The sequence below is a fragment of the Ambystoma mexicanum genome, chromosome 4q (assembly GCF_040938575.1).
Source record: "Ambystoma mexicanum isolate Mex_15411 chromosome 4q, UKY_AmexF1_1, whole genome shotgun sequence".
Lineage (NCBI taxonomy): Eukaryota > Metazoa > Chordata > Amphibia > Caudata > Ambystomatidae > Ambystoma > Ambystoma mexicanum.
In genome coordinates, this window is record NC_090928.1 from 660,586,285 (window position 1) to 660,609,536 (window position 23,252).

General features: G+C 44.3%; 1 protein-coding gene across 2 annotated transcripts in view; it reads left to right on the plus strand.

The window, feature by feature from the left end:
- SPTBN1 (spectrin beta, non-erythrocytic 1) overlaps positions 1-23,252 on the plus strand; it is a 964,524-nt gene that overhangs the window by 371,261 nt on the left and 570,011 nt on the right. For both annotated transcript variants that reach the window (XM_069608234.1, XM_069608235.1), the window contains one exon: positions 3,625-3,776. In XM_069608234.1, coding sequence (XP_069464335.1) covers positions 3,625-3,776 — 152 coding nt within the window. The remainder of the gene's footprint in view (positions 1-3,624; positions 3,777-23,252) is intronic.

Below are 23,252 nucleotides of genomic sequence, written 5' to 3' on the forward strand. Positions count from 1 at the left end.
GCTAACCTTTTGCATGAAGCGCATTCGTTGTGGCCCCAGGGGGGAATGTTTGTACGAGCCTCCACAGCGGGAGGACTACACCCACATCCTCCCTTTATCGGTCACTATGTAATGATCTAAAACTGTTCCTTGGAGCAATACATTTCACAAAATAGGTTGTGCCCGTGTTCAGGCGGGACGAGTGATGCAAATACGCCGTCTCAGTTCCTCCCAGTCCAACTCTTCACCGTCGATGCAAAAGTTAATGGCACACCGTTTGTACATTTTAAACTGGAGGGACGTACCCACTGAGGTTCACCAGGCCCATGTCTTCGCACTCGTAACTGTTGAAAAAAATACTTTTGCAAACTCTGGGATTGACCATACACAGCGGGCGAACATACATGTGTGTCAAGCCTCATTGCACATGTAATTCCAAGCAGATTGTTGTTGGTCAGGGCGTGGGCTTGCATGCAGTGGCTGTTGTGAATGGCTTTTGTGTTGACTTGCATTAAGCGTGTGAAATTACACGCACAATACCAGCTTCTTGTTCTTGGTCATGGTGTATGCTTGAATGTATTGCCTGTTGTATATGGCTATTGTGTTGAACTTTATTTCCCGCTTGTAAAGGTGTGCGCTGATATACGCATGGATTATACGCGAAGGCGCGTAGTATTTCTTCTGTGCTTTTATTGCACTACAAATATATCAATACCGTTTCTTTGTCTTCTGTTTGCTTAATCCGATCTTTCGAAATGTTGGTGGCGTGCACCAATTCATGGCAAGGGCTAGAAGTGTGCCAAAAATCTTACATAGGCGCCGAAAATGCTGATCTATTTATCCCGAAAGAATGTTTTTTGTTGGTCCATTAAAACATCCTTTTTGTACGTTTAAAAGGTTTATTAAGCTTCACCAATTTTGTCATGAATGTTCTGAGTTGACTGGCAAATTTGGTGAAATTTCATGGATGTTAAGGTCAGTGTTAAAGGTATTTGTACCATGCACGGTCACCAATGGAATTGGTCCCCAGGCGCCCTAGTGGATCTGCAAACACAAGAGGGGTTGGGGGTTAGTAGGGTGCACTGGGAGTGGAAAATGAGAACAGTGGTGTCCTGTTGGCAGCTTCAGTTCAGTTTTCACCGTTGGCTGAGCTTGGGTGCGATTATCGGATCGATGTGGGTCCTCATGTGCTGTTGGTGCGAGTTATGTTTGTTGTTGCAATGACGTACGTGCAGGGGTGGACTGGCCTACAGGGTACTCTGGAGATTTCCCGGTGAGACTCTGAACCCTGGGCCTCTTTTGGATTTAATTTTTACATTCTCTCATAGGAAAAGGGTTGGGCTTGCTTAATATGTGTAATTTGGGGCCACTTTGAAAATCATTTCCAGGGCCTCTTCTGGTTTCCAGTCCACCCATGCGTACGTATGGTTTGCTGTGCAGAGCAGTGGTTGTGTGGGTTTTTTGTGTGTGAGATGTATGTGGAAAGTTAGGGTTATTGGGTTTTTTGCCTCTTAGTCTTTGCATTTCTTTGTTCCACGTCTGATTGTCCTATGGAATTGGTATTGTAGTTTGTCCGTCTAGTTGTTAGGTGTGATGGGGTGGCAAGTTTCCATCTGAGCTATTTCGTAGGTTTGTGCACCAGATTGAGGCACGCATTGTTCCCCGCTCTGAAATTGGTGCTGTATATTTTAGTCATCGGCTCCCTTCCTACCCATTTCCCATGGATGGGCAATGGCAAACTTGATTTCCCTGCGAAAAGTTAATTGAACCTTAATTGTAGAGTTGCGAGGTGAATGTATACTTTTTTCATTGTATTTTTGGTCTGTGTGCACCATATGTCATTACATGCCTCCTTTTTTTTTTAAACAATCATTCTTAGTATTATAAACTTGGTCTTGCACAGCATAACTCTGCCAGTTTAGTGTCCTTGTGCATGGCCCTACATGAAAAGGCGGGTTGGGGAGGAAGTTGGTTGTTATTGGGATAGAGGGTGAGGCAGATGAAAATCGTAAGGTGTTGATGCATGCTGGTCAGAGGTACCAGAGTCCTGGTTGCTGGGATGATGCTAGCTGTTTTGTGGCTTAACACTTGGTCTGCCCTTCTTTCAGAGGGGCGAGCCCAACATAATTTAAATTGAAATCTGCTCTGTTGAAACTGGGTAAGCCTCTGGCTTGTGGGTGTTAGAACTAGAGAAGAGAGCAATTGCATTGCTCTGACAATGGTATTTTGTAGGCAGATTGTGAGAGTTGATTGTAAGTAGTGCAATGTGTAAGTGATGGAGGTGTGAGTCAGTAAGCGGGGGTAAGAGAGGGGATTGCATTATCAAAATCTCCCATCATAGCACTTTTGTTTAGCTGCTGTTCATTGGGATGAAGAGTTCTTATTGTTCTGTTTATTGGGGAGGTGCAAGGAGACTGGCGGTGTAACCCCCTTTGTATGTATTGACCAATAACCTCTTTCTCTGCAAGCTTATAAAAGTAAAGTTCATTGATCACTGAAATGATTCACAATTGCATAGTAAAAAGGTCACATGATCTGCCCAAACTGTTTTTTCAGTGGCCTTCTCTTGACCAACTGACGAATTGAGCTTTGATTTTGTATTGGGTAGCAACATAGTTGACTTGTATGCTTTGTGTATGGTGCCTTTTCCAACATGGTTGCAGAAAATATGTCCCACAGTTTACATTGTTAATCTTATGTAAAATGTCCACAAAAGTATGAAAGATTGTGAGACATGTCATTTTGTAGCTTCCAGTTCTGTGAACATCTAGGTAGGTTTGACTAACAATCTTCATTTTGTTAAATGGTGATCGACTTATCTGACCTACCCCACTATAAAATCGGCTATGTATCTGCCATCTGTGGATATGTCCTTGAGTAGAAGGGACCTTGTTAAAAACGAAAAATATACTTTTTAATGCACATTCCTTCTCCAACACGGTTTCACAAATCATGTCAGAGGTAAACATCACAACTAAGTTCCATAATGTCCTCTATAATAGTCGCATTCTCAGGTGCCTGCTAACCCTTTTTCACTCTTTCATAAGGGCTTTTAGACCCCTTTTTTGTTCTTCTACTGAGTGGTTTCAACTAGAAGCAAGGCTCACCTAGTGACCGTAATCTCTAGATGATCCCAGACTGACCACAACCTGGATTCATCCTAGATATGAATCTGGTTCTGAGCACTTTGGTGTCGCTTGCTCTTTCTACAACCCCAGGCTGATTCTATAGGGCTAGTTGATTCCATAGCAAAGTAAACCTCAATAGAGCCATAGCACAGTGGGAAATAAGCAGTTGCCATCATGAGACCTGTCCCTGGGCCTGGGCTTCTCTAGCTTCGTCATGGAAGAAGTCTGGCAGTATTCTCGCCCCTCGTCGCCCACGACGGCACCGCATAAACCTGCAAGAGATGCCTTCCTTTGCCCTGGTGACCGTGCAAGATGGGGCATGCCTTATCTCATGTCTAGTCCCTGTGCTTACTGTTGAAAAAAAAAATGTATTTCGGGGCATGGGTTCTTTATTGATATGACTGTAATGGTAATAGTGAGTGTGGAAATGCACACTAAAAATCCCACTGGTGTGCTTTATTTTTAAATGTCACTTAATTTTCAAGTTTTAATGTACATATTTTCTTTTTTTAAACAGATGAACGTGAGGCGGTTCAAAAGAAGACCTTCACAAAATGGGTGAACTCGCATCTTGCGCGCGTGTCCTGCAGGATTACAGATTTGTACACAGACCTCCGTGATGGGCGCATGCTCATCAAGCTGCTGGAGGTGCTTTCAGGAGAGAGGCTGGTGAGTCTTTTGAGGGCAGAAGGTGGGATTTTGCCGCAGCTCGTGGCACATTTATAAGGCTGCGCAACCCCAAAGATGAAGCACAATAATTCGTTTTGGAATTGCATTACTTTTGCAAACTTGTTCTGAGGTCATGTTTCTCTTTGGGTGCTTAACAGGAAGTTTGTCATGACAAGGACTGTTAACAATTCCTTGTGGTGTTCGGTTTGTGTTACTTTACAAATGGCCATCCCTAAACTGTTGTCTGTGTAGGTATAGTGTTTTTTAAAGTGTTGTTGACTGCAGGCAAAAGTTCATATTCTACGTATTTAGGGAGAATGTGCGTTCTTGCTACCACTAGTGGATGTTAAAGGGTCGAAATGCAATAGCAAAGGTAATGGCAAAGGCTCCATTACGGGAGTTAGAGTATCACTAGGTTGCAATGCGGCGTAGGAGCAGTCTAGTATCCCAGACCCATTGATATGTTTACACAGCCTTTTAAACCAAAGGTATCTGCATGCTTCAAATTAATGCTCCATTAAATTTTGTTTCCAATCATTCTTCATTCCTCCTACCTGTGGTAGGAACATCACTAACCATGAAATACACGCAGCAAAAAGATATTTAGAATTGGACACCGTTTCTCTGCTATTTGAAATCGACAGACACTGACTTTACTGATGCTTAGACAGTATTAATGACATTAGACCAACCCATCGCTTCTGGGAGATTTTGTAATTGTCTAGGGGTGCCAGTAAAATGTATGGAAGTGTGTTGCAATTTTTGCAGTGTTATTCCAGAGAGAGAAAACCTTTGTATCCTGGCCCCACGTATAGTGAGTGATCTGTATCACCCCTTGCCAATTGTAATTGTAAAAACGTATCAGCAGCCAGTGACAGCTTGAACAACTCTTCCATCGTCTCCTTACAATCACTGACGCGGACTGCATGTAAAAGATGCTTTGCACTAGTGTTACCGTTCACACCGAATATGAGCTTTCCTATATCAAGGATTGCACAAGTTTACCCCGAGCCTCAATGGGTGGCCACTTGTTCACATTATTATTTCTTACTATACCATCATGCATATTGCCTACTACTATTGTATTGGGTTTATTCAACAAACTCATCAATTTTCTCTTGCACACAGATCACATTCCCTTTACCTATTCCGATTTAATTTGAATTATTCAACTCTGCTGGAATTTTGGAGTCCAATCTTTACCTCAGGCTAAATTTATTATTGCGCACATGTTTGTTTCTTTATTTATATAGCGCACCAAACCCGGAGGTATCTGGGCGCGTTACAATGTTGCAAAGGTTATATACAGAGCAGTTTAGTTTATTATTTATAAAGTGCACCTAACCCTGCAGTTTATGACAGTTACAGAAGCATACATATAGAGTACATGAGAGACATGCTTATACAGGTTAGTCGAGTTTTCAAATTGAAACAAATAAGAGCATACTGTTGTCGCCGGGGGTTACAGTATGGTCGACAGTGCAAGAAATACAATAATACATTGTAAACTGTGTTTAAGGGTGCAATGAATTCAGTAGCGGTAGGTCGTGATTAGCCTGGGCTAATTAAGGTATCTTTTCAGAAAGCCAGTTTTTCACTTTAGCCCTGAAAGACCAGAAGGATGTTTCAGCTCTGATGGTAAGAGGGATTGAGTTCCAGCATTTGGCGGCCAGGACTCGGAAACTAGCTCCTGCTGCCATTTTGAGATTGTACCTTGGGATAGTCAAGCAGTGTGAATAGAATGATCTTGTGGGTCCGTTCGGTATGTTTCTCGAGAATTTGTCAGCAAGGTATTTCGGTGCAGTATTTGACAAGCATTTATGTGTGATAACTAGAAAACGGAGCGAGATTCTGTTGCGCACTGGGAGCCAGTGGGAATCCCATCTGATGCTGAGATATGGTTAGATCTGGGGATGTTTAACGCCGATCTCAAGGCATTATTCTGTAGAACCTGCAGTCTATTAAGATTCTGTTCTGTGGAGCCTAAGAAGAGAGTATTACAGTAGTCCAACTTCGGTAGGACTAGTGCCCTGGCTAATATGATGCAGCTATTAGTGGACATGTAAGGTTTGCAGGCATTAATCAGTTTATTGGTATAAGCTGTTGTTGAGGCAGTGTCACTCACTTGTTTCTTAAGTGAAAGAGTAGAGTCCAGATAGACGCCTAGTGTTTTGACCTTCTTTGCAACTTTGATGCTGTTCCCGACAATGTTAAAGGGCAAGTACCATGAGTCAAGTTTATTTAGACGTGCTTGGGATCCAATGATTAGTAGCTCCATCTTGTCATCATTGAGGCACAGGCTGTGGGCAGCCATCCACGCCTGAATCTCGAGGTAGATTTCTTTTATCCGTATGGAGTCCCTTTCGTAGCAACCAGTCAACATAATGAGAATCTGGGTTTCGTCTGCATAATTCGTACAGGTGACACCCAAGTTATCAAGACGATCAAAGAGCTTTGTGAAAATGTTGTAGAGCGTCTGAGAGATGCACGAGCCCTGAGGCACTCTGCAGTAGATAGGGATTGGGTCGGCTGAGGGTTTGAAGACACTATTTGTTTTCGGTTTCAGAGAAATGATTGAATCCAATTGGAAGCGTTTGTGGAAAAGGCAGCGGCAGTGGTCAGATGTTCAGTGAGGATCTGGTGATCGACAAGATCAAACGCTGCAGATAGGTCCAATAGCAGAAGGATGGCCAGGTTGCCTTTATGTTTGGCTTCATCCATTTGGATTTTTAAATCCAAAAGGACAGTTTCTGTGGCGTGTCTCGGTCTAAAGCCAGATTGTCAGATTCAGTGATACGGCAATCAAAAGTATTAAAAAAATTGTTACACATAATAGCATATGATTACATACAGATATACAAGTAGCTTGAGTTGAAAGCAGATTTATACATCAAGGGACAGGAGCCAGGATTTTGTGTTCTTCCTGAAACTATAGTAGGAAGGTTCTTCTCTAAGGTTAACAGGTAATGATGTCCAAAGTTTAGCCGCCATCACTGGAAAGCTACTTCCGCCTGCTTTCTGAAGTTTATATCTAGGTATGTTCAGGCAGTGTGAGTGTACAGTTCTCATGGGGCGTTCTGAAGTTTTTTTGGGTAAATTTGTCGGGTAGATATTTGGGGGCGAAGTTGGCTTGACATTTATGCGTGAGAGTTATGGCTTTGAACTTAATTCTGTCTTTGACTGCAAGCCAGTTAGTGCTACGTCTGAGAATTGAGATGTGCTGCGCTCTAGGCATGTTGAACACTGATCTTGACATATTATTCTATAGGGTTTGAAGTTTGGTTATGTTGTAATTACTGGAACCTACATATAAGGTGTTACAATAATCTAATTTTGATAGAATTAGAGCTGTAGCCAGAGTGGTACAACTGACTGTGGAAAGGAAGGGCTTGCAGGCGTTAATTAACTTACATGTGTAAGCTGTGGCTGATGAAGTGGCATTGACCTGTCTCTTTAGGTTTTAATCCAGAGTCGAGGTAGAAGCCCAGGGTTTTCACCTCACTGGAAACTTCTATTGATGCCATTGATATTGAAAGATTTTAAGTGATTACTTAAGTTGATTAGTCTTACTGATGATCCGACAAGGAGAAGCTCTGGCTTGTCATTTAGGCAGAGGCCATGGGTGGCCATCCATGCTTGGATAATCAGATATATTTTATTGAGGAGGGTATAATCTGTTTCGTAATCGCCAGTGATGGGTATGAGAAGATCACCGAAGAGGGACTTAGTGAATATATTATAAAGAGTTGGCAAGACACAGGACCCTTGTGGAACTCGGCAAGTGGTAGGTATGGGTTTGGCTGCAACGTTAGGTAAAAAGTCTCTAATAGTACACTTATCCAGGAATGACTCAATCCAGGCCGTGGCTTCATTAGATAAATGTGCAGCAGAGATTAGGTGGTTACACAAGACCTTGTGATCAACTATTGTTGTTATTGTTATTGTTATTTTGCACTTATATAGCGCCTTATATACCATTGGTATGGTCTGAAGGCGCTGGTAGGTTGAACGCCCTTGGGAACCGAAGTTCAGATCAGTAGAGAGAGTAGGGAGAGTCAAAAGGTGCGTGTGTGCACCGGATATGTGTGCAGCTCGTGCGGTACACATGTAATAGCTGATTCTTATTGGTAGGTGTGGTGGTTGAGAGATCAGGAGAATGTGTTCGTTCTGGCAGGATTTATCCGGAACGGATGTGGCTGCGTTAGGCCTGAGGAAAACGCCTGGCTGGGGGTGTGAGACCAGCAGTGTTTACATAGAATGATGTGGAGTAAGCGGTGGATGTTCGTATGGGAACAGTTATACCGAATGGTGTCATAGTATCTCTGTGTTCTAGTTGAGTGGTGATGTAAAGGAGAGAGTAAGCGTGGGGTGTGGTAAGAATGGTTATATGCTCTTTCAATGTGCAAACTTCTAAAATCACTTTCCCAGAGAGGCTACCAGGCGAACTTCTAAGTACAATTTTCCATACAGAGGCTATTGGGAACATTTCTAAATTCAGTTTATCAGCGAGGCTATTAGGCACAATTCTAGGTGTAACATTCGCGGAGGCTATTGGGTACACTTCTAAATGCAAATTTTCACAGAGCGTCTACTGGGCTACATTTCTAAGTTCAATTTTCCAGAGAGGCTATTGGGCAAACTTCTAGGTCGAAAGCGGCCGAGATTTCTAGGAGGAGGAGGAGAGCCAGTTTTCCCTTGTCCTTGAGGTTGTCCATTTGATTTGTAAAAATCAGTTAAGGCCGATTATGTTCCGTGTTTTGGTCTGAAACCAGATTGGTGCAGACCAAGGAGATTACTAGATTCTAGGTAAGACTGTATGTGGAGGTAGGCAGATCTGTCTAGTATTTTAAGAATGAAGGAGACTGTAGTTATAGGTCTGTAATTGGTAGGTAAGTTGGGATCTAGATTGTTTTTTTTAAGAAGCGGGAATACCCACGTGTCTTTTAGGATAGTGGGAACAAAACAAGGGTCAAGTGAGGAATTCATGAGGGAAGTGATGAATGGCGCTAGATCTCTGGCGGCATCTTTGATAATGGGTGCTGGGCAGGGGTCACCCTGACATCTTGAAGGTTTATGAGAGGATATTATTTCTGTAACTTCTTTGATAGAGACAGGGGTGAACTTGAAGCGGTTGCAGGATTTTTTCAGGAGTGGAGTGATGATTAGCAAATCCTTGGCTATGTTAAGTTTTTTTTAATTTAAATTTTCTTTTGTAGAAGAGAGATTTTGTTAGCTAGAGCAGTTTGGATATTGGTGTACCAAGTCTTGTCCTTAATGCAGGTTTCTGATTGGCAAGTAGGTGATGCTAGTTCTTTTAGAGTAGTGGAACAGTTCTCTGGTGTTAGAACTTGCTTTGTTGATCCTGTCATTGAAGGTGTCTTTTTTTAGTTAGGAGTATCTCCTTCTTGAATTTTTTAAAGATTAGAGTCAGTTTTTCCTTATGAGCATCCAACGGGTTGGCCTTCCAAATGGTTTCTGACCTTCTTTTCTCATTACGTAGGGCTTTCAGATGGCAGGGGTCGGGGGGGGGGTGTACACAATGGTTGTTTTAATAGTAGTATTGTAGAGATCAACAAGCACTGTGGGGTCTGAGCTAGAGGGTATGAGGTTGGTAATAGGTAGGAGTAATGGTAGGCTATCCACGGTTATATTATGCTTGTTTCTAGTTAGAGGGGGCTATGGGCTTCATAGTAGTTTGAGGCTTGACAGGTAAGGTGAAAGAGATTACGTGATGGTCTGTCCATGCACATTGTTCATTGGCAATAATTTTGGTATCACAATTCAGGTCAGCAAGCCAGTCTAAGGTCCTTCTTTTGTTGTGGGTAGGGAGTATGATGCGGTGTGTGAAGCCCAGTTCTGTGATGGTATTGGCCAGGGTGAGGGCGTTGTTGTCATCGATACGTAGGTTGAAATCACCTAGTATTATGATCTGCAAATTGGGCTTGGTGTTGGAGGAGAGAAGGGAGGCGTTATCTTCCTCAAAGGACGAGATGGGGTCGGGCAGGCAATAGATGAGGTTTAAGGTTATGCTGCGTGAGGGTGAAAGTGTCAGTTTGACTTTGAGGAGTTCTCCGGAAGGGAAGGAAAGTAGAGGGCATGCTCTGAGTCCCAATGTATTTCTGGCAATAAAGGCTAGGCCTCCACCTCAGGAAGGTTCTCTGTCTGACCTTATTATAGTGTAGTTTATTAGGTAATGCTAATGACAAGGTAGGGCCTGATGCGGAATGCAGCCAGGTTCAGTTACAGCAAGGAAATCTAATTAGTTAGCCACAATAAGATCTGCAATGTCAAGAGCGGGGGCAGTTATAGACCTAGCATTCACAAGAGCCCCTTTGATGTGAGGTGGGTCAGGTTGGATAGGCAAAGGGGAGATAGAATTAAGACCGGAGTTGTTAGATGTGGAGATGACCATAAGATTTAGTTTGGTTCTCTTATTTGGTTCTGCATGAAGGTATGGGTTGTCTATGACATTGGTTGGTAGTTCGTAGGAAATGTGAAGTTTTCATCCAAGCCTGAGGTTTCTGAGGCTGGTGGAACAAGGTGGTTGGGTGTAGGTCTAGTAGCAAGAAGCTGAATCCATTGAGAGGGGGAGAGTGGGCAGTGGTAGTGGACAGGTGAATGAGATTTCTGTGTAGGGCAGGTATAGTCTAGTAGGCAAGGTGGTAAGAATGATGTAGGTTTGATAGACTGCCAGAGGTAATGCTGAGCTCATATAGAGCATGGTCCTAGACTTATGTAGGGGAGACCTGCTGATAGGGATGGTTGTGTTCTGTGGCATGGAGTTGGATAGGTCTGTGGGGGTTAGTGTGGCAATTAATGCTATTGTAAGTACAGTTCTGAGAATACAAGGGTTGGGCTGTCTAGTGGACAGAATGGGGTAGATGATGACTAACAAGAGCACTAAATAGCTTACCAGTACACACTAAGGACCAGCTGGCGCTGGCAGCAATATAGTATTGGATAGAAGCAGCATAGTGCAACTTGTCTAGGTTAACTAATGGTCAATTAGGACTAGCAGGATACAGAGGAGCAATACAGGGTACGTGCAGCGTAAAAGAAACTAGTCTACGTTAGCCGATGGCAAGTTAAAATTACAATGTGCCGTGTACAGCGGGCTGCAAATAGTGCACGGAAGATGCGACAAGGTACAAGTAGAGTACAGGTTAGACGGTTGTGGCGTCAGCCAGACACAGGTCGTTGCCGGGTAAGGCCGTTTTCCAGCTGGGGGAGAGTAAGGGAGGCAGAACGAAAAGTGTATTAGATGTGCGGCGAAGGAGTAGAGAATCGCACCCGCGGAACGTGCTCTCCACTCGTACGGCTCGGTCAGGCTCATTCTGGAGCCTTAGTGTGTGCCTTGGGTGTGTGCCGACTTCGCCTGCCGGTGTCCTCTGATAGGCTAATGAAGGTAGATAGTAGCCAGTGGGCTACCAGGAGGCCGACATGCGGCCTGAAGGTGTGGAAAAAGCGACGTCGGCCATCTTGTACTGGTCACCTCGCGGTAGCGATTTGCACATCAAGTTGAATTTGTAGGATAAAGCAGCTTCGTTGTGCCTAGTAAATCACTCAGGATGAGTGCAGAATAGATGTATAATCAGGCAACGTGGTCCGCGATGATGTGAATCCAGCATCCGCTGTAGATTCACAATAAATGGACACAAGCCCACAGGCTTACCTTGGACCTAGATAGGTCCAGAAATGAAGGGGCTGCTGCTCCTCTGCAGCGCAGGGTCGAGGGGGAACTCCTGCTCACTGGTCAGGGTTCAATGAAGAGGCTCAGTCAGGAGCCTTAGTGTATGCCTTGGGGGTGTGCCAGCTTCGCCTGCCGACGTCCTCTGATAGGCTAATGTAGGTAGAAGCCAATGGGCTACCAGGAGGCAAAGACCAGGCCTGAAGGTGTGGAAAAAGCGACACCGGCCATCTTGGACTGGTCACCTCACGGTAGCGATTTGCACATCAACTTGAATTTGTCGGATAAAGCATTCTTAAAATAAATATTTAATATTGATCCTAAATCCTTTAATCCAAATATAAACAGACTTTGTGAATTTTACCCCTGAAAAAAGGATTTGTCCCGAAACGCGTTGAGCCATGGATCTCAAGACTGTAATGAACTGGATACAAGATTGCTTAATTATATAATGTATTTTGTATTTGTATTTTGTTTATTTGTAACGCGCACCATCAGGTCCAAGGGCATCCGGGCGCAACTTAGGTATATATACATACAGGTAGTCAACATACATGGTTATATACAAGATATACAGACAAGATTATTATATACAAGTGAATGTGCATTATATACAACTAACAGTAGGAGTTAACAGATAGGCCTAGAGGCAGAGGTGCCTAGTTCTGATCAAAAAGCCAAAGTTTGGTTTTTAGCTTGAAAGTGTTCAGGGTGTTTTCAGATCTGATGGTGACAGGGAGGGTATTCCACAGCTTGGAGGCAAGGACAGGGAAGCTCGTACCCCCCGCTTTTTGCAGTTTGAACCTAGGGATAGAGAGGCTATGGAGCTGAGCAGTTCTTTGCGGTCGGGTGGAGGAGTGGACGGAGAGCCTGTTGCAAAGGTAGGGGGGGCCTTGTTGGCTAGGCATTTGTGCGTGAGGGCAAGTCTTTTCAGTGCTATTCTTTGTTTGACAGGTAGCCAGTGTAGGTTGGATCTAGTTTCGGAGATGTGGTGGTTTCTGGGAATGTTTAAGGCTGCCCTAATGGCATTGTTCTGGGTGACTTGGAGTTTATTTAGATTCCCTTGGCTGGTCCCTAGATATAGAGCGCTACAATAGTCAATCTTGGACATAATGAGCGTTCTAGCTAAGGTGACACTGTTCGGGGTGGTCAGGAATGGTCTGCAAGCTGCAATGAGTTTGCACGTGTATGCCGACGCTGATCTAACAGCATTAGTTTGTCGGGTCAAGGAGAGGGTGGCGTCCAAGTAAAAACCTAATGTTTTAGTGTCTTTGGCGACTTTGATAGTATTACCATCTATGATGAATGCCTGGTAGGAATGATCTAGCTTACCAAGACGTTGCGGTGAACCCAGGATGACAAGCTCCGTCTTGTCGTCATTGAGACATAATTCATGTTGGGCCATCCATGCCTGGATGACCAAATAAACGTCATTCAGGGCCTTAGTGTCAACTAGGTAGTCGCCTGTGATGGGAATGAGTAGCTGAGTGTCGTCAGCATAGTTGGTATATGAGACACCCAGATAATCAAGCACATCAAAGAGCGGCTTAGTGAAAACATTATAAAGTGTCGGTGACACACAAGATCCTTTTTACTATATTTATAACCTACCAAACTAATTATGTCCATTCCAAATTGTCAAAAAACCTTTCAATGTTTGACTGTTTAGAGTTAGATGGTGTGCAGGTGACAGGGTCCTGGGGGGGGTATCCTTACCTATAGGATTCTTATTTTGGAGTTGTTTTTTTTCTCAGTCTTTGACCGAGGTGAAATTGATCCACCACAAAATGGTTGATGACTCGCGTGTCAGAGGCACCTATTTAAGGTAATCCTCTGCCATTGCCTCTGGGTATATGACACGTTTGTCTAGGTTTCTATCTTCTCTAGCCAGCTCTCCTTTTGGAGGGGGGGGCCTTTCCCACTTGAAACGCATGGATTTCACTCCCACTGATATTTTAACTATAGTCTTCTTCCTCATCTTTGCGGTATTTGCCCCTGTGACTGGGGTGGCAGTTTTGGAAAATGGACTCATTGGACTCCTGGACCTACCTCCCCCCCCCCCTCCATTCAGGCAATCGGCGCAGAAAATAGTTTCTTCACAAGTTCCCAGTACCTGATGACGATGTGCCCCATGAATCAATATTTTAAAGACTTGATTAAGGAGGTGATGCCAGCACATGCTCTGCCAGTAGCTCCAGTTCTGCTGCCAGTCAGAGACTGTTCTTGTTGCTCCCCAACCAATCGCTTTCCCTCTGGAGGTCCCTTCTTTACCCCTCTGTCTGCATTGGTAGCGCCTGACATTTCCACTCCTCCCTAACGAGTTGATTCTGAAATGGATCAGCCTATTTACACTGGAGATGGGGATGATTACCAGAGAACATCCGTGTCATCCAGCTAATGCTTTTCACATGAGGGTGACCGGAACAATGGATTTGCTGGAAATACCCCTGACGGGCAGAGGGTTTGGGCTGGTGCATTGTCAACTAAGTCCTCAGAGTTATCTGGTACGCCTCTTCAGAGGGAGATCTGGTTGAAGCTCAAAAGATATGACCGAGCCTCGTTTCTCCCAGATAGTAAACGAAACTACCACTGGACCTGCTGCACCACTCCCTGTCTATAGAGCTGTGTCTCTTCTAATCCCCAACCACTGACATCGGTCGTTTCTGCAGTCACTTTATACTCTAGTCCTCCCCAGCCTCTTTCTACTGTCCTCCATAAAGTGGTCAAGGCATTTGAGGCAGTATTTTTAAAATGTAGCTCATATCGCCGGCATGCAGACTCTGCTGCTCTTCTCTCCCCTGTGAAATATAAACCGTGGAAGAAGCCGACTGATATTGATACATTTCTGTCGGGTGGCAAGCTTGATGGCAGGACTTGTGCTATAACTTGTGCGCCAACAAGACATTCTCGAATATGAGGCCCTTCACATGGATACTGTGGGTCAATCAGAACTCTACGGTAATGAGTTTAGCCAGGAGGTAGAGGACAAAGTACTTGACCTCACTTTGGATGGCATCAATCTATTTACAGCTCACCAGAAGAAAAAGAAAAAGCACCTTTACAGTGAGATCCTTGTCCATGCTGACAAAAGTTACATACAAGCCCTTTTTAAGAAGATTAGATCTTGCTCATTTTTCTGAGTTTCAAGACCATCAGGATCACAACACCAGACAGCCAGATAGGTTTCCAAGCCTCCAAAGGAAGACTCTGCATCAGGTAGGGGCAAGGATTTTTCTTCCAATAGGGTTGGGATTGATTCTCTGTCCTGGATTTGTCACCACCTCCTTTTTTGGGAGATGAGGGGGGGGGGTGCAGACAAATATGCAGGTCCTGCTGGAAAATCACCAGAGGAACCTGAGGGGGAAAAAATGCATTCAAGCTGAAATGTCTCCATTTGTTTTTGGATGATGGTGGAATATAGATCTTCCAATAAGTGGAGCAACCCTTAACGGAAATATGATGTATTCTGACCACGGGCCTCCCTACCAAAGAGATTTGAAAATCTTCTATTCTCATTAATCCGATTGCCTCCCAGGGAGGTGGAAAAAGACCTTGCTGAATCCAAACTCGAAATGATACACAAACTTACCCGAAGGGGTCTTGAATGTATTGCATCTTGTGCTACAATCCTGTTTTGAGTGTTGCTGTTGGCATCTGCTTCTTGGTAATACTCTGCTGCTTTCTCAAGAGTAAGTTATCTCTATATGTAAGAGACCTCCATACTTCAGCATTTACCTGTCAAAAATTGTGAGCGATGATCTAGTAGTTGTGTCTTGTGACCTGGATTTATGTGAAAGTAGCGTGAACGTCTTCCCTTTGATGCAATGCATCACTTGTGTTTTTAAGTTACTAGGATGAGATAACCAAGATCGTCGATATTGCAACCATGAGCGATCATCATTAACTGCTAATTCCCAGCCCTCAGCGTGTGAGGCACAACCTCTACTGCTATTCTTGCCATTTGAACATAGTTCTTATTGATTTTAAAAGTGAGTTCTTGTGTATACCGACATTGCCATAAGCTGTGTTTTACATCTGCAACCAAAAAGACAATTGCCCAACTTTCACTCAATACTAGGCAATTTGTGATCCTGGACAAGTAAGTTGGGACTAAAATAGAACTTTGGTTTGTCGGCCAACCAAATGATGTGTTTTCTGATCCTGTAAGTTATGCTGATTACTCAGACAACCTGGAAGAAAATAAGGAGCATAACATGGAGTATGTAGTGTGTCGCTGTACAGCTATTTCTAGCATCACAGTGCAACAACACGTGACCAAGGACTAATTCCAAAGGACGTACGTACATACCGACGCACAGACCTCACAGTACTGTGCTACTGCTAAAACATGGCAGCCCAAATGCCGGTTACTCAGACTCTGTACAGCACTCCACTGATCTCGAGCTAGCTCCGCGCTTAAAACAATCAAATAAAAAGAATGGGAAACTTGCCTGCTTGTGCAAGCATGGTTTTTTTGTATGTACACGCTCTTATATTTGTCATGAATTCTGTCGTGATTGTTTTTGCCTTAAATCAGCCGTGGACTTGTTACTCAGTTTTCTATTAACCCCAAACTCGATTTCACAACTTTTAATTTTAGATTGTGCAATTGTGTTTCAGGTTTACTTAGTTTATGGTGTATAATCTACAGATCTGCCCGTTTTTATGCATACCGCAAAGTATTCTTGTGATATGTAGAAGGCCCCTTACCATAATGTACTTGCTAAGTCTTGTTATCTACTTTAACTGCCCTTCTAGTGCTGTGGACTTTGCTGAGAGCATTGCAGGCTGGTGCTTGGGTGCATTGGTGAAGTGTATTATTGTCAGTGTCTATTGCCTGCCAGCAAAGGGTTTAGGCATTGGTTTTGTATCTTTGGGTGAAAGATGGCTTCTTGGTATTGCGATATGTTCGCCAAGGTTCTGATATATTTGTTGATCTGCAAGTGATGCTTTAGGTCTGGCTTTCTGTTTCACCTGTGCTGTAGAGTTGGCTCAAGGGCAAATACCCCATCTGTACAATGTTTAATATTGATGCCATTTTGCTAAAATAACCTTTTACAGAACACCATATATACCACTGTGTGGCTTGTTAAGACTACTGAAAGTCAAACTGATGGGTGACCTTCATGGCAGATATGTTTGAGAGATGAGTAGGGTGTGGTTGTGGTGGCCCTCTGTGCAGCCAGGGATTTCACGTTCTTCGATTGGAGTGCTCGCTGTGTCGCACATCTATCATTTGTGTGTGAGAACTAATGACCTGGTCTATTATGTCCTGTGAACTATACAAAGTGCTTTGAACTGTGCTCTTCGGCTAATCAGCAGCCAGAGTTTCGTTACTGGGGAAGATTTCCTTGCTCCCTGTAGTAGTTATGCTGCAGCATAATGTATATTGTTGCCCTTATACAAATATTGCGCAGTGCCCAGTGAGCGAACGGCACAATAGTTCAGCTTGGAAGGAACTCTATTACTGGTGTAACTTTTTCAATTTTGATTAGTATGTTTCAGTTTTAACAACTTTTCACACAATCTTAATAACATTCACATGACAACCATAGTAAAACATAAAAACACAATAAGCAGTACAAATCTAATCAACTGCAGTCAATACTGTTCAACCAATGCATCAGTTCTACATCTTAAAACCAATCCTCCTATTCAGTAGCATCGAACGCATCCGGCAGCTAAAATATGCCATCTGTACAGGTTTCCCTACTGACCTCGCATGTGGCTGCTTGTCTTAGCTTGTATCATGGCCTCAGTTTACAGAGATGGCTTCCTCTTTACCTTTCCCGCAGTGGCCACCTTTATTGAAACTGCGCCTTCCTCGCCCCCTATATTACAAGCCATTTCAATAAGCAATTTGTCGTTCGAGAGCCTGATTTTCGTAACCCAATTAATTTAGATTGGCATCAGTCACCCATTAAACTTGTGTAATGAAATCTGTGTTTTTCCATTCCTCCCCCGTTGAACTCTCTGGTTCGAGCATACATTATTGCAAAGTTGTTGACAGCGTTTTATTTTTGTGAAGCTATGTCTTTTATTGAAATCTGAGCGTAACTAAACAAAACCACTGTCCAGTTAATTGTTTACTTTGTAATCGGGCAGTCTACTGTAATTATATGGTAGTGAGGTCCTCGCTGAATACTCAGCACACCCTATCATGTGTTCTTTTTGGCCTCATTTTTTAGATCATGACAACATTACATTTCATGTAGAAGTTCCATAGATCTCTTCAAATATGACAAAAAACTAGCCTTATCGGCCGTGCCCCTGGAATTATGTGGTGGCTTTTGTAGTGAGGGACAATAATTAAGCATCACGTGAATGGCAAAGTATGCAGCACTCCTAGGTAATATATGTAGGTTTTGGGGGGTCTCACGTGTGCAATTCATGAGTCTCGTTCTGGAGTTATTTTTGTGAAAAAATGTTTGAAATTCATCCACTACATGCCTGGAACACTTTAATCCACTAACATGGCTCTAGTAACAATTCCATGATTTACGTGGGGACACCGAAGAGTATCTTCCTTCTTATTCCTGGCAACCAACCTGTCCTAAGGGTTTTTAGTGTTCCACCCAAAAGATGGAGCAGACTTTCCAAATTAGCAGCTATGGCAGAGCAGTCGGGATTTACTGAGGCGAGCTAAGAAGGCTGGTGGATAGTGGAGCTCCTAAACACCAAGTGAGTACACCACATAGATATACTGAAAAAGATCTACTCTGTAATAAAGGGTTGCAAATAAAACTCATAGTTATAAGTACTTGAGTTGTAAACAGAGGGGGGTGTGTGTGTGTGTGTGTGTGTGTGTGTGTGTGTGTGTCTGTGTGTATATAATATGTGTGTGTTTTTGTTACAGCAGTAAGGTAGGCCCAAACAGCCCCTTCCCAGTCCTAACCTAGATGTATGACTAAAAGCACCTTTCAAATGCTATGCATTGGGAGAAAAGGGCAATGTTTAGACGCCAGCAACATACATGATTGAGTCTGTCAAGATACTCCAAGGCCACCCACGGACAGTCGCAGTAATTCCCCACCCTTCACCCCTCCCAGCCTCTAGTACATTTTAAAACCATTGTACATGTTATACATGTAAACAATGTGCTCAATAGAAGGCTTAGTTAGAGAAGAGGAGATATCAGGACCCAGAGGACCAACCAAGATTCAGAATAGGTTTAGGCGTTCCACTACCAGCCCTGTTGGTCTCATTACACTCCTAGAAAGATTTCAGACATGATGTAACCACATCTATACATGGTATCCTTGTGCAGCTTAGTAGGCAGTATTGTAAATGTTTTGATTCAAAAGCCAATAGTAAATCAAGAACACACACTCAGATTCTGGTTCTTGAGTACTTTCAAGAGTTAACTTTGAGTAGGTGAAGAAATGTTTCTCATAGAAAGTAACGGGACGAATCCATTAGGTAGAACTGCACTTATGGAGTAAAGTTTGGTATATCTGTGTTCCACCCCACAGGCACAGAGAAAGGTGCAACCAAACCCCACAGACCTTCAATGTAGAACCCCACTAAGAGTTCCCTTTCCAGGTTTAAGGACAAGAAGACCCAAGCAAGAAGAATGCATGCAGGATTCATCCACATTGGAAGCCCATGGAGAAATGCGGTTTAGGATACCTACAGAACCAGCAGTCACAGACCAAGGGAACCCCATCGGATAAGGATCACAAATAACCCACCAGAGGTATGTAGTTATGAAGACAGTTCCCAAAAATGCAACTCAGTAATGGTTAAACAACCCAGTAAATACAGGACTTCCTTTGCGGGTGTGGTTTGCAGGAACTGGTCACACAATGAATTGAACCCTTGACCAATGGCGGCCCAGCCAACCCAAAGAACATCAATTGGCCTTCACAGGAACGGGACTTGCCAGCCAGGTGAAAAAGCAAATGCTGAGATTGTTCCCAGAAGGCATAGGAACATGGCAAAGGACTTCTGCAGTGGGGAAGGGAGACTCTGCGGGCAATCCGGGTCAGTCAGCCGAAGGGGGCAACTGTGGAGGAGACCCAGGCGGCCCAGATAAAAAGATGATGTGGGCTAGTGGTTTCCTACCACCCTTGAGGACAACCAAAGCTTCCCAACCCAAGGTGCACAACCAAGGTGGTAATTTGGGGAAGGGGCAGGAAAATGGCTCAGTTCCAGCACAGATTCCATCCCATCCAGTGAGGAGGGCGGCCAGGGCGAGTACGAGGGCAGCCCGGAAAGGATGTTCATCAGTGGAGTGAAAAAAAACGGAGCTAAGGTAAAAGACAGCAACCAGCCAGTATGACCCGACCTGGTCCTTAAATTGCAGCATCTTTATTGCAAAATCCTCCTGCAGGTAGGTAAATCTGCAGAAATCCCAAACACCAGCAGAATTGAGGAATGGTCTCCCCCAAATAAACCCATTCACTAGAGGCTGGCCTAAACCAGCCTTCCAGCCACACAAAGGGGTACTCAAAGGTTTTAGCAGCCAGACTATCAGATTGGCACCAAAAACCGGAAAACATCAAGGACATCCCCCACAGTTTGTGGATTGGCATGTTTGGGATTAAAGACCAGTCTAAGCCATTCGACACCACACCTGAGGGTGGAGGGCTGGGATTACAGTCAGCCCGTGTGAGCTCAAGTAGTTTTAGGCTCACCTCCAGGTTTCCAAAGACAAACAAAAGGCCCAGAAACAAAGTTGTGGAGAGCAGGACTTGGAAAAATACTTTACTATCACAATGTACTACAAATGTGCAATACGGACTACATCCCCAGTGAAGCCAAAACCAAATGACAGCTGTCACCAGCTTACTCCACAACGTTAGTGAAGAGTGCTATACTCTATATGTAGCCAAAATTGGGTGCTTAAGAGGCACCTGTGTCCTAGGTGCCACATCGGCTACTGTTAGGGCTGATTTCCTATACTCTGGCCTGGTGGATAGATGTATAGAAGGCCAACCTAGTTTAGTGACAGGGACCATTCTGGGAGCTGTAGCTAAGCTGGGTGGATGAGTGGTCTAGGCTAAGTCTAAAGAAGTGGTGAAATTGTAAGGGGTCCTCATTGAGCACACACGGTGAAAAGTCAGGGAAACCGCTTAGACAATCGGTTATAAAAACACATTTTTATTTATGGCCATATAACACAATGAAAAAGGACTACTAGCATTTAATATTATCACACAACACTAAATAAAAGATACATATATGCAATCACTGGAGTAGGGAAAAATACGTATACAATCCCTGTAAAGGAAGGTATTCGTATGCAGCACTACAAGTCAGAGATGCAACACAAACTTTACTAGTCCATCCCTAAGATGTCTGGGGCCTTGTGCCCAAAAGTTCACCAAAGTACCACACGGTTTCATGAGACGGCAAAAAATTAGTGTAGGGTCTCTGGGGTTTAATGAAGAGTTCCAAGTTGTAGAGGACACGTTATTCTAAATAAGTGTCCCCAACTTTCATAGTAGTTGTGCGAGCAAGCAATGGCAAAACCAAACTGTTGTAAATGTTTCTAAAAGTTATCAAACTTTTAAAAGGGAGTTAGGAGTTCAGGTAAGTATTGTTACATCTTACCCCCATAGTCCGATTCTTCTTAGTAGCGGCGCTACTATTAAGGGAGCGGGCGGAGGGGACAGCTAGATCCTCAAACGGCCTCGAATGGAAAAACGGGCACGTACCTCCTGAGGCTCAGGGTGTACAAGCATCCCGTCGGGTAAGATTACACGAGCCCAACCGGTTCAGTCCAGGATAGAGATAACTAACGAATACCATTAACAATTTCCTTCTCTGCATACACCTCTCAAACTCCAAACCAAACACAACCACAAACCTCTAGCGCAGCAAACCGCACGAACTTCACTACACTGCAACAACAAAACAAAAAAACACATAGACTCGCACATCAGCACACGACGACTACCGGCCGCATACACCCCAGGCCCAGCCGACGGAACCACCGGGCTGAGGCTGCCAACAGCACATCACTGCAATCTTGCACTTTTCCAGCCTCCACCCACTAACCCACCCTCCCCCCCTCTTTCAGAGCCTACCAGAGCGCCAGGGGACCACTCCGGTGGTGATAGTGCGCGGTACAAATGACCTTTAACATTAACATTAGTACTTGGCAGGTCTTCTGATGAGCGCCAAAGGTCGTTTTTCCCGCCTTCAGCTACAGTCACTGATGCCCAGGAGTTGCAGGTTTGAGAACTTTTCCAGTCAGCAACAAATGCTGGTGAAAGGTCTTCAGGTTTGAGAATGCAGAAGAATTCGATGCAGGGCTGCTCTCAGCACAGGATTGGTTGCAGGAAATCTATTTCGGACAAGAGCCACCGATGCACAGCGACGCAGGAGGACCCACTTGTCGCGGTCAGACGTCTCCTATCTTGGGTCACCTTGATGCTGGCACCATGTAATTTGGCAGAATAGAGTCTTGTAGCACAAGCTGGCCAACTGACTCCCCCAAAGGGCCATGCCTCAACGCGGAACAGCGACATCTGCAGCATGGTAGACCAACCTCTGAGCTGGTCAGCCACTGGGTGGTGTAGGGGCACTTCTCGAAGGCTCTTCTTTGCAGGACTCCTAGCAGAGGTCGAGAAGCTTTGTCCCCTCCACTCAAAGGGTCGCAGCTCCTTCGCATGACTGCTGGAGATCTTCAGCAAAATGGTACTCTTCCAGGACAGCAGCAGAAGTTGGTCGCCAGGCTTTCTTCCATTGGATCCACAGTTTCCTTGCAAATGTTGCAGCTGGACAGGATACTTGGCTCCTTTTGGTTTCTTCCAGGGTCTCTGAAAAATGAGTGCAGGGGTCCTCTTCTTATCCTAAAAGCCAGGTGAGACCCGAATCTCCCACTAGCCAATCAAAGAGCTCCCCCTGCCCCCCATCCATGGTCCAATCAGGACCACTGGTGGCGCAGGTCATGTATACCATTCAGACACACCGAAACCAGTTTTTGGATTGGGGTTAGACAGTCCCATACCCTCCCATCCCATGGCCCTACAGTACCCAGCAGATCACCGTGAGACCACCAGCGCACCAGAAACCCAACCAGGCACGGATGCAACCCAGCCGACCATTTTGAAACCACCCAGACAGAGACCCCACCCGGGATAACGAATTACCTAACCTTGCCTTGAGAAAAACCTTCGGTTGAAACAAGTGTCGGCACACAAATCTAAAGCATGCAGCTTATGACTGTAGTTTGAACCGTGTACACACCGGGATGTATGTCACACAAGTGACAACTATTGCTGAGTAAAGAGTGCAATTGACCAACTGGCACATTAAAAGCAACCTTTTCTCAAAGCCTAAATGGTGTCAAATATTATTGAAGAATGAATCAAAGTACTTCTATATGACAACAGGTCAAAACCTGATCCAGCGCCAGGGGACTACAGGGTTTCAATCCCCAAAAGTATATTCCCAGAACCTGGACTGCAGATGCTCTGTCCTTTTGGAAACCCACTTGGCAGGCAGCTGGAGGAATTTTGGCAACCATAAGTTATGAACAAACGAAACCACGCAAGCTAGCACAGAGATCCACAGTTCCAACAAGCTCCAAACCCATTTACCTAAATGTAGCCTGCGAAAAGCCTTTTTTTCCTGGGTACTGGAAGTCCATATAAGGATTTTCCTGGCCTCAGACCAGAAAGGGTTATTGACAAGATGGCCAAGGGACAAACAAATAAACTTTGTGGCATTGCCGTGTTTGGACAATAGCCACCGTAGGTAGCCAAACTGGGTAAGGCTAGAGTAAAATATACTAGAAAATAGAAAAAGTAACTACTGCCACCAGCTTGTCCCTTAGGCAC